The 15853-nt window shown below is 41.4% G+C and overlaps 1 protein-coding gene across 2 annotated transcripts in view; it reads left to right on the top strand.

The window, feature by feature from the left end:
• cpne2 (copine II) overlaps positions 1 to 15853 on the top strand; it is a 63128-nt gene that overhangs the window by 25088 nt on the left and 22187 nt on the right. For both annotated transcript variants that reach the window (XM_047385398.1, XM_047385391.1), the window contains one exon: positions 13725 to 13858. In XM_047385398.1, coding sequence (XP_047241354.1) covers positions 13725 to 13858 — 134 coding nt within the window. The remainder of the gene's footprint in view (positions 1 to 13724; positions 13859 to 15853) is intronic.

Raw genomic sequence — 15853 nt, 5'->3', positions numbered from 1 at the left:
TAACTGTCAGTCAGTCATTTTCTGGTGCCTATCTCCAGCAGTCTACAGGCAGGGTACACCCTGGAGAGGTCGCCAGTCCATCACAGGGCAACACACAAACCACCATGCACACACCTAAGGGCAATTTAGATTAACCAATCAACAGGCAGGTCTTTGGAGGAAGCCGAAGTACCTGGTGAAAACCCACACATGCACGGGGAGAACATGCAAACTCCATGCAGAAAGACCCCCAGCTGTGAATCGAACCCAGGACCTTCTGCAAGGCAACAGTGCTACCAACTGCGCCACCGTACAACCCTAAACTAACTGTAATTACCAAACTTTTTGGATCAGTTTTCTGTACACACTTATATTGAACCTACCTGAAAACACGAAGTAGGCTAATCGATCTGTAAAAAGGAACGCATCATGCCCCGATCTAACATTATTCAAGAGGAGATGAGAAACAAGGTCACTGACATCTATTAGTCTTGAAAGGGTTGTGAAGCCATTTCTGAAGCTTTTGGACTATAGAGAACCAAAGAGAGACCAAAAATGGAGAAATCACTGAACAGTGGGGAACCTTCCCAGGAGGGGTCGGCCTGCCAAAATCACTCCCATGTCTCATCCATGGAGGAGTTTGAAATAAAACAACTGCTGACCCAAAACAACACAAAGGCTTGTCTCAGATTTGCACAAAAAGTGTTGCTGGGGTAGGGATATACTATGCTAATATGTTCCAAGGAAATATCATCTAAAAACAAGTAAAATGTTAAAATTATAGGTATTTAAACTTGTTTGGGGAAATTCTGTGGACTGACAAAAGTATAACGTTTTGGAAGGTGTACATCATTCATTTGGCATAAAACTAAAACGGCTGTTCAGAAAAGGATCATCATACCAAAAGTAAAACATGGTGGTAGCGTGATGGTCTGGGGATGCTTTGGGAATGCTTAGGAGAGAATGCCTTCCTCTGATTCAATTGAATTTGCTCTGTGCCAGAAAATCATGATGAAGAATATCAGCTAGTAAGGCAATATCAATGTTCTGGAGTGGTCTTCTCCAAGCACAGATTTTAATCCGCTTTAGAACTGTCACAGAACCCTAAACAGGCCACAGATGTAGGAAAATTGTCCAATGTGGTTGAATTAAAACTATTTTGGAAAGTCAAGTGGGTCAAAATTCTTCCACAGGGGTGTATAAGTCAGTTGCAGTTATCACAAAAGCTTGATTACTGTGTTGCCGCTAGGAGTGGTACAACCAGTTATTAGGTTTAGGGAGCAATTGATTTTCACATAAGAACCACATTTCTTTGGATGACTCTTTTCTCTTAATAAAATAGCATTTTGTATTGAACCAGGTTGACTTGATGTTGAGTAACAATTAAGTATAATAAAAATGCAAAAAGTAGAAGAAATTGTTTGGGCCCAGTAACTTTTCATCCGTCCATTCATCCGTCCATCCCTCTGTCCCTCTATCCGTCCATCTGTCCGTCCCTCCGTCCATCCATTCATCCGTCCGTCACTCCGTCCTCCGGTGCCTTTGTCCATTCATCCGTCCTTCAGTCCCTCCGTCCACCCATCCGTCGGTCCCTTCGTCCTTCCGTCCATTCATCCGTCCATCCCTTCGTCCTTCCGTCCCTCTGGCCATCCATCCGTCTGTCCCTTTGTCTATGTGTTTACTGCTTTTCGGCAGATTCTTCAATTCAATACAATAGATGAACTACATTGTGGGGAAGATACAGTCTTCCCACAGTTTAAATATGATGAAACGGTTCCTCCTGAATATGCAAAAATACTCTAAATGTGTCAATATTTTTTATAATAGTTCAGTCGTTTTTATCTATTTATTTATTGTGTTGAGATGCAAGGAAAGTATTTTGATGTATGGGGTAGCAGGGCTGATGATTCAGAAAAACTGCAGCTCAGGTTTTTATCAAAGTACCTTTTTGGCACTTTGTGGAGAAGAAGCTAAGTGCCATTCAGTTCCATTAAGGAGGAAAAATGGAAGACCCATCTGCAGCAGATGTCACATAAACAGTCCAAATGGTTATATGGAGATAATATTAGCCATGGCCTTGCCACTGTGCAGAAATAAACAGCAGGTAATCAAACAAAAACACAGAGGGGTCTGCAGAGAGGGGTCCGATCAGCTTTAATCCACAACAAACCAAGGAACTTATGACTATTTAAAGTCAGTATGTGATGATTTTCAGGTGACCTGTTTTCGTTTTAAACCTCAACCCCAAAGACTTGAAGTGCTACACAAGTTTGATTGAGATGTTTCTGGAAAAATCCTTAAAAAAACTTTATACCGTTATGCTTGAGGTGGGGAGCAAGAAGCAAGCTGGAAATGAAAATGTGTCCTTTGTTGATTTTGTTTCATAATAATGTTTCTACGATGCAGTTATGAATTCACAAGCTTTAATTTACACTTAATGTGTTTGCTGATCAACAGAGCACAGCGGTGTAATAACTTGCTCCATAATGATGTTCACATGAGAAAATGTCAACAAGGGTTGTGGAGTCACAGTTTAATTTAGTTAAAATAACTCAGTGAGGCAGAGGTGCAGTTGAGATGCAGAGAGACTGGAAATCAAGGAGGGATAAAATAAACAGAGATCTTTAATAACCAAAGAACCTGAGAATAAACAAATAAACTTTATGCAAAAATGAACTAAGGCAAGACCTTAAGACCATTAAGAACATAACAAGGAAATGATCAGAATTAAACACAAAAGAAAAACAAATTATCCATTTATGGTACTGAAGTTGTGTAAGCTTCAAATTAGTAATCTAGGACTTTTTGTTTCCCTGGGGTAAAAATCTGACATGACACAAAGACCTGTTGCTTTTAGCCACCGGCCACTTGGCTGGACGATGACACCAGTTTATCTTGCCATCATGAACCGTGGACAGAATGATAGAGGAGGTAAAACAAAATCCCCAAAGCTTGCTGTTAGAAAACTGACATAAGGAGTGCTCACTTGGGGTCACCAGGTCTCCATGACAACGATTAGACACTATTTGCAAGCCAAATGGTTGTTTAGGAGTATTGATAAAGTCTTCTGTCCTACCAACTCAAATGTGAATATTTTTGAGTTTGCAAATCTCCCTTGGGACATTAACCAGAATTTACTCAGATTAGACTAAGATTGAACTCTGAAGCAACAATCACTCTATATGGATCTGTTTCCACCACTGTGAGGAATGTTACAGAAAAAGACTACGGACAGCAGGGGTGCCAGTAAATTTGTTAGAAAAAGATTATTGCTTGATGTAGGATTTCTACTCCATTGACTTGATGTACTCAGATTATAAATTGGACTAAAAATAATCTTTTTTAAATGGTATGTTTCCAACTGATGGCTGCATGTTTCAACCTTGCCAACTTTGCAGCACTTGCACTATTGGTCTTCTGTGTCCAGTTAAACAGAACCCTGACCTTTTTTTTAGAGAACACATTGTGCAGATTTTCTGGGCTAGCGAGCAGCACAGGGCTGAGTTAAAACCCAGTTACTCCTAAGTGGCATGCACAAGAACAGACAATCACTCCATCCCTTTGCTGCCACCTGTTTTTGCCACTTTGTTGTTGGAAGCGAGCCTTTAAAACAGAGAAGGTAGTTGTTGTTGCCATAGTGACGTTCTGTGCTGCTGATAAATGTTAAAGACATTTTGTTTGAGAGGGAAGTGAAACGGGATGATGTAAAAGGTGTTTATTCATATTTACAGCACTGCCTCATAGAAAAGCATGAAGCACACTCCATCCAAAAATAGATCAGATGGTTACCTTAGGTACCGTAGATTTTGTGGAAACAATTAGACTTTTTTGGTTCGGAGAGGTAAGTTTCATTTGGAGATGATTCAAATTCTTCAGCTTTCTTATCAGGTAGAAAAATGTGTGGATTTTCTACACAGCTAACTGTCACTTTGTATGAAAAATATGCAGCAACAGACAAGTACTGAGTCATAAGAGCTAAGCAGTGTGAATGTTTATGTTTATCGTAATATTTATTTACGTTACAATCATACTGTAAGTAAATGTCTGAGCTCTCCATTAAAAGAATATCCGAAGCCATTTTCACAGGTTTACTTTTTAAATGTTTTTGTGCCGTTATTAGCAACAATACATTTACACAAGTCAGTGTAAATAACATACAGATAGAAAACCTACTGCTTTGTGCTGTTAAATGTGTTACAAACTATGAAGAAATACAAAGCTTGAGCAATAAAAACAGTAACTATTCTTTAAACATGAATTTCTGTCATATTTTAGCAAAACTCTCAATAGCCTTTTATTCAGATGCCACTTTACTCTTCTCCATGTGATGACCACAGTTTGCATTAGGAGATGAAACCGTTTCAGTAACAAGTAACTAATTGCCTCTGTGCTCTGTTCAGCTTTTGATAACCTAATAAAACAAGAAGTAGGAACTCTGAAAAAATCCTGCTGGATTCTGGATGGCTGCATTCAAACAGAAACACTCTTTGTGATCAGCGACACTCAGGGGCGTATGAAGAATGCAAACGTTAAGATGAATGCTTTAGGTGCAAATGAAAAGGAACCTTTATAGAGACAGTTTCTTCCATTCCATACACGCACATCTGCAGACACTCCTTTGAGGGGAAAGACATTCTTCATTGTCTTCCATTGATGTCCAAACGTCCAAATTACTGTTTTTCTGCAGCCATTCATGCACACCGAACCAAACCCAAACTTCTGCAAATATTTTATCACATCCACTCTGAACAGAACTTGTGCATTTTGGCTGTACACACCCAAAGAATGTCTTCAAACAGACACCTTTTCTGCTTTAGCTGCTTATGCAGACTGACTTTACTGTGAATAATCTCTCACAGACAACCAGTCACCAATGACATTGTCTAATGTACAATCTATCCATTTTGGTACTAACATGTTATAACCACATGCACACACACCCACAAACAGAGAAGAAGTTGTGTAGAAAACCACACAAGAAGAAAGAGCTGTTCTGTGGTGTTCAATCAATCTTACTGAGGCTTTAAACCTAATCTCCAGGAGGGGAACATCTCTCCTCTCAGGCACCGTGGGAGCTGGAGGGGAAAGCATCATTCCTCTGCTACACAACACAAAGAAACAACCTACTTTGGTGGAGAGGCTCATTTTAAATGAATCAGTATATTCATTTTAAAAGCTTCATATCTTTAATAGCTCAATTAATAACTGGTGGATTTTAGTGTAAGAATTCGGAGGATTCACCGTAGTGAAAAAGACTTCATGTCAAGGATGTTGCAAGATGATATTTTCAGGGTAGGTTTAGGTTAGAATTGTATTTCATTATGTACAGTATGTCCCATATTTATAAAAGGATGAATGAATGATTGAAATTATTAAAGCAAATAAATATTTATTACTTGTTGTAGGACTGCTGTGGGTAACATTTATTGTAGTTACATTCCTACTTACCAACATCATCATCAGCACCAGTAAATTACCTGCCACAGTGGTTTGCTCTTCCCACAGCTTGATTAAAAAATCACACTTTCATGCTATCACTGTATTTGTACAAACTAGAAGTAAAATGATTGTATTTTGAAAATGGTTTTAAACCCATTATAAAAGCATTTATAGCCATTAGTATCACTAACTGTACTGTTTTCCACTGTGATTATTTTCTAGATCGTTAATATTTCTACCTGCCACTATTAAATTAAGGTAGAGGTAGGACCCAAATGCAGAGCGTAGTGGAGTAATGAAGATATTTAATAAAGGAAACTTACACGTAGAACAGGACAGGTAAAGTAAACAGACATGGAGCCCGGTCGTTAACAGGAGGAACCAGTGGTGAATAATGAAAACCAGAGGGTGTAAATGCAGAGGTATGGTGGAAAATGGACCAATGAACAACAGGAGCAATTCAGGAGAAATCTGGAGCAGCTGGTGATGGGGAGGACAGGACAACTGAAGGAGGTGAGGGTAATTAAAATAGATGAGCAGGGAGTCCCGGGGAATAACAGCACATCTTAGCACAATAAGGAATCTAAACTACAATGATCCAAAAGCTAACCTAACCGCAACTGAAGAACAAAAACAGGGAGGACATCTAACAAAACATAAATGTACACAACTACAAGAAACAGCAAAAAGAGAACAACAGGATAACAAGGGAACCAAAACTCTGAAACAAGCAGATCATAACAGTCAACGTTTTGCAGCAGCCTGCCAGCATTTCCTGCTCTTGGTACAGGATCAGTAGAGTTTCAAAGTCCAAAAGGATAAAACAAATCAACTTTCTTGAATCCAATCGGCCTCGTGTTGCTTCTCTGTGGAGTTTCAGAGTTTTCTTCTCAGTTATTATTACCTTCAAAGGCGTCTGAACTATGGAGCAAGTGGAGCAACTGCTTCCTCTTTTAAAAGTAGGGCAGAAAACGTATGTTTTTGCTCCGCCAGTTTTTGACCCAAAGACATTTTATCGCTCCCTGCACTCTGTTAATTCTTCATAGTTTTTTTAAACTGCCAAGCATAAAATAAATATTTGACATAATTGCTAATTGTGTTTATTTTAGTTCCACCCTCATTCGCTTCTGAGTTGGATTTAAAAAAACTAAACATATCCTAATGGGATATCACTTGTTGGACAGTATGCAGCCATGGATATAAAGATATAATGGACAAAATCTGAATCTGCTTTTTAAATGTTATAACAGTGCTGCCTCTCTCACTCACTGTAAATTGGATAAAATACAGCATACAAATGTTTTGCAGGTCCAATCTGATCAATCTGCAGCAGCGACATGGGAAAACCTGCAGATTTAAGTTTCTCCCTGCAGAAACAGCATCACGGACTATTTTTAACCCACATTTCATTAAATTATTTAAATAAAAGAACTTAACCAGCAAGACGCAAATAGATTTTATCAATGTTCAAACTTAGGATCTCTTGCACAGAAGGAGGGGATCTGGGCCTCTAAATTACCAAACTACCATGTTAGATTGGTAGGGTATATTAATGGTTTACTCCACCATGTTGCTACATGAGCGGTTAGGTTATTGGGGGCACATATACAACAAATAGAAAATTGTTTGCTGTTTAACTGGCATTAATAAGCTCCGCCCATATGTTAAAACTTTTAACATCTGTTTATAAACAGTGTATTAGTTTGTTCTGTTGATGTTTTTGGCATTACGTTTAAACATTCATGGTAAATTCACCAATAAAATGACCTGGAAATACTAAGCACCATGGATAGGTGGATCGATCAGTGGCTTTAGCCCAATATCTAATCCAATATTGATGTCAGTATTGGGTCAGATAGCCATAATGGAGCAATAATTAGCTTCTACCAAGTCATGGCATAGTGAATATCAATCTTTGGCTCCTAAACAGTTTCACAGTTCTTGAAGCAACTACTTTTCTAGCTTGCTGTATCATCTTGCTGTGCTGCAGCACTAAGATGAACATGTAAACAGAAATAAGCTGTGATGTTTTCAGTTTGTCTTTTATAAAAGGGAATCAGTTAAAAGCATTTCTGTTCTCATAACCCTTTTAGAAAAAGTGCAACTTTCTGTGCTGCTGCTTCAGTAAAGTTAATGCAGAGTCAAGGTCATCCATCCTTCCCAGTGGGGAGGCTGTAGCCTCCTAAACTGATCAATAACACTAACCATATCACGGCCTGAGACAGAGAACCCAAATTCAGCCAAACACAAAGTGAAAAGTTAAGATTTATTCAGTAACTCAGGATCAGAAAGCAGGAGAGCAGCAGTCAGCTTCCACAAATCACTTCTCAGTCTGAGAATGAGGCGCAGAATCCAGAAGAGGATGTGATCCAGACAGTTAATGAGGAAGAATCCAACAGACTGAAGTCAGATTGCCGACTGACCCAAATCCTCAGGGTAATCAGCTGAAGCTGTGACCAGAACACAGAGAGCTGCGATTGTCCTCTTGACAATAATTCCAGGCGGACTTGAGAGCCAGGTGGGCTCAGGCTGAATAAACCAGTGGCTTGGCTGGGGACAGAAACAGGGACAGAAACAGAGTCGAATTCCAGGGCTAGAGGCGTCAGGCAAGGGGCAGGCAGAGGCATGAAACCAGAGGCAGAAAACAGAGTCAAAATCCAGAAATCCAATCCGTCAGACAAGGAGCAGGCAGGAAGACAAAATCCGTGAGGCAAGGCAAGGTCAGAGAACGAGATCAGTCAGGAAGGATCGCTGGATAACTACTCACAAATGTTTTCGAAAATCTGGCACCGTCTGCCTGTCAGAGGGCTGTGTATAACTGCAGCTCCACAGGTGTGTGGCATGACGGTGATTGCGCAGCAGCAGACAGGTGAAGCAGATGAGTTGATTGCATGAGTGAGAGCAGAGCTGGCAGACAGGCCAGAATCATAACAGTAGCCCCCCTCAAGGTCTGGCTCTGGATGGACCCCGAGGCTGATCAGGATGGAGGCGGTGGATATCCCGGATGAGGGTTTTGTCCACGATGAAAGGGAATGCAGGAATGCAGGAATCCAGGACCTCTCCTCAGGACCATAGCAGCCAATCAGGTAACATATGCCACATCCCTGCCTTCTGGACCGGATGATGCGCCGGACAGTGTAGACCGGGCCATCAGCAAGAAGCCGGGCGGGTGGAGGGGGCCCGGAGTAGGGCCCGAGGCGGGACACCACTTTGGGCTTTATCTGGGACATGTGGAAGGTAGGGTGAACTCTCATGGCGTGGGGCAGACGTAAACGAACAGCCACAGGATTGATAATCTTGGATATGGGAAAAGGTCCCACAAACCGAGGTGCCAGCTTACGGGAGTCAACCAGAAGCGGGAGGTCCTTGGTGGACAGCCAAACCTTCTGTCCCACCTGGTAGCTTCGAGCAGGGACTCTCCGACGATTTGCTGTGTGTGCCTGCACCTCCGACATCCTGATCATGGACCTTCTTGCCTTTCTCCAAAAGCGGTGACATCTTAGGGCCGCGGCCTGAGCAGAAGGAACCTCAGCTTCTTTCTCCTGGACTGTGAACAAGGTTGGCTGAAAACCAAACACAACTTGGAAAGTGGACATCCCCTTGGCACTAGCCAGGAGGGTGTTGACAGCATATTCAACCCAGGGTAAATTTTGAGACCATTTTGTTGCGTCTGACTCACATAGTGCGCGAAGTTTGGTCTCCACCTTCTGGTTGGCCCTCTCAGTTTGTCTGTCCGACTGTGGGTGAAATCCTGAGGACAAACTGACTGTAATCCCCGCAGGGAACAAAACTCTCTCCAGAAACGTGACACAACTGGGGCCCTCTGTCTGAGACAGTGTCTGTGGGTATGCCGTGAAGGCGAAAAACCTCACATGCCAAAATGTCCCCCATTTCCTTGGCTGAAGGCAACTTCTTGAGAGGGACAAGGTGAACCATCTTTGAAAACCTGTCGATGACAGTTAGCAGAACTGTGAAGCCATTAGAAACTGGCAAACCTGTCACGACGTCCATGGCTATGTGTGACCAAGGACGAGGAGGAATAGGTAGTGGGTGTAAGAGTCCAGCAGGAGGGCGACGAGAAGACTTTGCTTGGGAACATTGAGTCCAGGCCGTGACATAATCTGTAACATCTTTGATAAGAGATGGCCACCAAAACTGAGTCCGGACCATCTGCAACCTCCTGCTGATACAAGGATGACAGAACAAACGTGAATTATGGCATGAATTAAGTACCTTGGGTACGAGGCGCTCTGGGAAAAAACACCAGTCAGGTGGGCATGAAGTTGGGATAGGGAGGTCTTTGGTGGCATCTCTAACCTCTCCTTCCAACTCCAACATGGTGACACAGAGTCTCACTGATTCCAGGAGAATAAACTCATCCTCCCCAGAGGCCTGTGACCCAGAGAGTTCCTGTTTTCTGGACAGGGCGTCTGGTTTGCCATTTTTGATTCCAGGTCTGAAAGAGAGAGAGAAGTTGAATCTTCCAAAAATTAAAGCCCACCTTGCCTGCCTGGTGGGATTAAGACGCTTCGCTGATCTCAGGTACTCCAGGTTCTCATGATCTGTCCAAACAAGAAACGGTTCCATAGCCCCCTCTAGTCAATGCCTCCACTCCTCGAGAGCCAACTTGACTGCCAGCAGTTCTCGGTGCCCCACATCATAATTACGTTCTGCTCGGGACAAAGTTCTAGAAAAGAAGGCACATGGGTGAATACAATCATCAGAACTTCTTTGGCTTAGGACTGCTCCAACCCCAGTGTTAGAGGCGTCGAACTCCACTATGAACTGTTTGTCGGGGATAGGGGACTGTAGATCAGGGGCAGACGTAAATAAACCTTTGAGCTTGACAAATGCTGTTTCTGCCATCTCGTTCCATACAAACTTGACCTTAGAAAATGTGAGGGCGTTAAGAGGGGCTGCTACTAGGCTATAATTTCTGATAAAACGTCTGTAAAAGTTAGCAAACCCCAGAAACCTTTGTAGCTGCTTGCGATCGGTAGGAGAAGGCTATTCCAAGACCACCTTGACTTTGGAAGGATCCACACGAGATCCAGTCAGGAAGGAACGCTGGATAACTACTCACAAATGTTTTCGAAAATCTGGTACCTTCTGCCTGTTAGATGGCTGTATATAACTGCAGCTCCACAGGTGTGTGGTATGACGGTGATTGCGCAGCAGCGCAGCAGCAGACAGGTGAAGCAGATGAGTTGATTGCATGAGTGAGAGCAGAGCAGGCAGACGGGCCAGAATCGTCACAAACCATGCTCTATCAAAGCTTCCTTTAAATAAAAAGCACATATCTCTGCAATTGAAAGTATATGGTATAGGGATGTATCGGTTTAAATAATAACGAAGAATAACTGCTTTTACGTTCACATCATACTTTTTTTCATCTTCCTACACAGACCCTTAATAATCCATCACTGTCTAGTTTCCACTAATGTGAGTTTTATATTCAAAAAGAATATAAGATGTCTTAAACGAATATTCTTAAACAAATGATCCATAAATAAGAGCAATATGACCCAAAGCAGACTTTCCCCTCATTCAAATCCTGGAGTTATTGACCATCTCAGTAGGAGAGAATAAGATGTTCACACAGGCTGTGACACCTCCACCCATACACCTCCCCTCCATCTGTGTCACTGGCTGTTTAACTGCAAATGTGTCAGAGAGATTCTGCCAAATATTCAACAGGGAAACCAATAATAAAACTTCAGTGAGAATGTCAGCATGTCAGCTGCTCAATAGGAAATTGGTGGTAGTGGGATGAGCTGTCAATGTAGTAAAAGTTTCAAGCATTCCCTGCTGTGAAATATACAGTAATCAGATGTGTCTGTTACCTCCTGTTCATTTGAATTTAGAGATCGCTCTCCTGTTCAAACAGTTAGTCATGTTTTATTAGCTCTGCTTCTCTGTTTAAAACCTACAACCAGCCTGAAGCAAAGAACAAGTCAGGATGGCTTCATCTGTCATCAGATTCACAGCTGTCACATCTGTCAGTGGAGAGGGCAATGGAGGACGAATGCTGTAATGGTTCAGGGATGATTTAGATCCATCAACTGTCAGTTTGCTAACGCATATTTTCAGCCACATTGTAAACCCAAACAGATGTACAGCAGAGCAGGTTGAGAGGCAATGCCAGGAGAAATATGTTGTGTAAACATTGATGAAAATTGTTATAAGTTTCTAGAATCAAATTTTTTTTATTGAACTTTATGATTATGTAATGTTATAGAAAGTTTTGTAAGTCTTCCAACCTTATGGAAACAACCAGCACTTTATTTGAGATCTTTAAAACAAACTTCACTTAGACAAAGTTCTGTTTTTAGACATTTACATCCAGTCTTTGTGGGTATGAATATTATAATAATTTTAGACTTTTAATGATGCATTTGAACCATTCTTGTTGTTTTGGAGTGGTTTGGATAATACAACATTCAGCTAGATAATTAAAAAACAAGGAGAACAGGATATGGAGCATGGGCCAGAAAACGGGCATGGAAATGGAAGAATGGAAGAATGAAAGACCAAAAAGAGCTTGTAGAAGGGAAACAGGTGAGTGGCATTAGCGTGACGAGCAGACGCAGGTGGGCTGAATGAGCTGGATGCTCAGTGAGCGGAAGACATCATAGAAATGGGGATGAAGACTGGCAAACAGAAATAAATCCAAAACCACGAAAGGACAGGATGCAAGAATAAACTAGAAGGCTAAACAAAAAAGAATGAACTAATATGGAAAACGCCTAACAATAATCAGCACAGGAAAAATAAGAAAGCAAGACATAAGGAACATACTTGTACTCGTACTGGTACTCATACTCGTCGTCTTCCGCTTCATCCGGACCAGGTTTCGGGGCCAGCAGACTCAGTAGAGACACCCAGATGTCCCTCTCCCCAGACACCTCCTCCAGCTCCTCTGGGGGGAGCCCAATGCATTCCCAGGCCAGCCGAGAGACATAGTCCCTCCAACGTGTCCTGGGCCGTCCCCCGGGGCTCCTCCCGGTGGGACGTGTCTGGAACACCTACAAAGGAAGGCGTCCAGGAGGCCCGAGCCACCTCAACTGGCTCCTCTCGATGTGGAGTAACAGCGGCTCTACTCCACATCATCTACATAACAACAGGAAAATTACCCAAACACCTTTAGATCGCCTAAATCCTGGTAGAACATGGTTAAAAGTCGAGCCCATGCCAGGAACCCAATCAATTTAAACAAACTCTTAAATAAGCTTGTTGATGGCTGTAAAACGTGTCTGGTTTAACTGTAACTTGCTAAGATACATTTTAGCAAATATTACTGTGGATGTATGTATTTATTTGATCCTGTATGTATAATTCTGACCCTGTGCAGATTTCTTTCTTTTAACCACTGTTTGTGTTTGGCAGATTGGTTTTTCTATAAGTATTTTGATAAGGTTTGTCCACGGATTCATGGATTCAGCCTGTTTCTTCATGTAATCTCCGACAGACGCCATGATCTTAACACCAGTTTGAAGGATCAGCCCATCTGCTGCAGACCTCGCTCTTCTTCTTATTGCTAACGATTATGAGTCTGGCTGCAAATCTGAGCTGAATATCATGATATAGAATGTGTTTATATGAGTCATATTTATTGTTGATTGTGACATGTTCCTTCTTACTGCTTTTTGGATCTAGTACAACCGGATTCCTTGTTTTTGTGCATTGCTTTGTTCTGTTTTATAGGAATAACATCACTACTTTTTGATTTGTTCTGTTTATTCTTAATGATTTCACCCTTGATGTTTCATGTTTTTATGGGATAACATTTTCTATATTGAAATAGTTTAGAACTTGGTAAAAACTAGATAATTCTAATATTTAACACCCAAGCATTGAAAGACAAAACAGAGGAAAAAAAACATGCACAAAATCTGCAACAGAGACTCCTAATGGTTGACTTTTCTCTGTATCTTTTTCCACCATAACATGTTCTATCTTTGCTCTATTTTTGGTTGCTTTAAACGACTACAGACTTAGCCAGATTGAAGAAAATGGGGCAGTCTAATGTTTTAATAAGCTTTAAGGAGTTTATGAGGGGGAGGTTGCAGCATACATTTAAAAATATAGAAATACAAGCACATATGCAATAATGGGAGCTACATTCAATTTAAAAATCAACATGCTTTTTCATACTTCTCTTTCTACCTTTCTTAGAACCAGATTTCTACTGAGGACAAAAAACTTTTGGAAATAAGATTGACTTTGTTTGTACATGCCTGTCTTTGTGTAAAACTATGACAGTTCTGCAGATCTCCGCGAGTTTTCTCTAATCTGTGTTCCCTCAGGTCGGCATCGACTTCACAGCGTCTAACGGGAACCCCAGAGAACCGTCCTCTCTCCACTACATCAACCCGCTGGGCAGCAACGAGTATCTCTCTGCCATTTTAGCTGTTGGGCAAATCATACAGGACTATGACACGTGAGTGTTGAGCTCATTCTCTCTGCTTGTTTTTATCGGGTTACAGTTGCTTTAAGAGGTTTACGTACACACAAGTCTCATTCATCTTTTATTTTTTAGATTTTCAGTTCTGTGATTTCATTCATAAAGGAAAAAAGCTATGTAAACCAACCTATGTGAAAAAGTAATTGCCCCCTAAAACTAATAACTATTTGTGTCTCCATTAGCAGCAACAACTGACATAAGGAGGTTGTGATAACTAGAATTGATTCTTTCATGTCAGGACTGAGGTATTTTTCCTATGTTTCTGCACAGAAATGTTTTAATTCAGCCACTTGGAGGGTTTTCAAGTATGAACGGTGTGTTTAAGGTCTTACTGCAGTATCTAAATTGGATTTAAGTCCAGACTTTGACCTCATTTTAATTATTTTAAGTCATCGCGAGGCAGCCTTGCTGCTGTGCATTGGCTCACCGTCCTGCTGCATAATCAATGTGTGATTGGACTTGGGTTCACTTATGTCTCATCAGTTCACAGAATATTTTCCCTAAAGCCTTTGGGACCGTCAAGATATGTTTTGGTAAAAGTAAGACGGGCCTTTATGTTATTTTTGTTGAGCAGTGGTTATTGCGGAACCAACGTTTTATGTCCCCCAGTCTTCCTCTTGTTGAATCTCTGACTTTAACTAAGGCAAGTGAGGTCTGAAGAGTTTTAGATGTTGTTCTGGGTTGTTTTGTGACCTCCTGGTTAAATCACTGTTGTGCTCTTGGAGTCCTTTTGGTACTTTTGTTGCTTTTTGAGATCTTTCATCAGTCAGAGGGGTACTTTTAAAAGTGTTTTCTTGTTTCTGATGGTCAGGTAATAATCAGGCCTGGCTTTGGCTTGTGAAACTGAGCACTAGAAAAGATTTAGTTTATTTAACAAGGCCCATGTTGGTTTGGATAGCTTAAATGAATGAAATCATTTTAAAACTGCTTTTTATTTATTCAGGTTATCTTTATTCAATATTAAAACTTGTTTGTTGATGTGAAACATTTAAGTATGACAAAAAAAGCAAAAACAGAAGAAATCTTTAAGGTGGCAAACACTTTTAACAGCCCTGCATTTTATCTTGTTTTACATGATATAATGATTATACATCATATAATTATAAGTTTAATATTACTGCTGATTTTACATGCAGGCTCAAGTAAATACACACTCATCCAATGATATGTGGTGAGTTTCCTTTAGAAAGACACTTTTTGTAGCCACCAGTCTCTGGCTGTATATTTCATTTCTCTTCTTGGTTGAATTGGTGAGGTTCTTTTAAGCTTAGTGCATACATTTCAAGTTTGAGGCTGAAGCTTTGGGGAGAGTTAATGCTAGCCTTCTTTACTCATTGCAAAACTAGTTTTGATGGGTGTCTGAGATTATTGCTCTGTTAGAACACCCCAAATGTGTAACCATGTGACCAATCTGTCACCCACATTTGAAAGTGAATTTGTTAGATAGGTCAGACAATTCCAGGAACCACCAAGTCTGAAGCATGTGATGAGCTTGAAACTGCTGCAACCAGTTAAGCCGTCCACAATGAATCCAGTTCTACATCAACACTGACTGGAAGGGTTTCCGACCAGGAAAGAACGCCTGGGCCGCTTGTATCCGGGATCTCGTTCTTTCAGTCATGACCCAAAGTTCATGGCCATAGGTGAGGGTAGGAACGTAGACCGACAGCTAAATCGAGAGCTTCGCTTTTCGGCTCAGCTCTCTCTTCACCACAACAGACCAGCACAGCGTCCCCATTACTGCGGCAGCCGCACCGATACGTCTGTCGATCTCCCTCTCCATTCTCCCCTCACTCATGAACAAGACCCCAAAATACCGGAACTCCTCCACTTGAGGCAGGAACCCCACTCCAACCTGAAGAGGACAAGCCACCCTTTTCTGGCCGAGAACCATGGCCTTGGACTTAAAGGAGCTGATCATCATCCCAGCCACTTCACACTGGGCTATGAACCCCAGTGTATGTTGTAGGT

The sequence above is a fragment of the Girardinichthys multiradiatus genome, chromosome 2 (genome assembly GCF_021462225.1).
Source record: "Girardinichthys multiradiatus isolate DD_20200921_A chromosome 2, DD_fGirMul_XY1, whole genome shotgun sequence".
NCBI classification, from domain to species: Eukaryota; Metazoa; Chordata; class Actinopteri; order Cyprinodontiformes; family Goodeidae; genus Girardinichthys; species Girardinichthys multiradiatus.
Note: the sequence above shows the minus strand (reverse complement) of the source record. Positions and strands in the feature narration are given on the sequence as shown.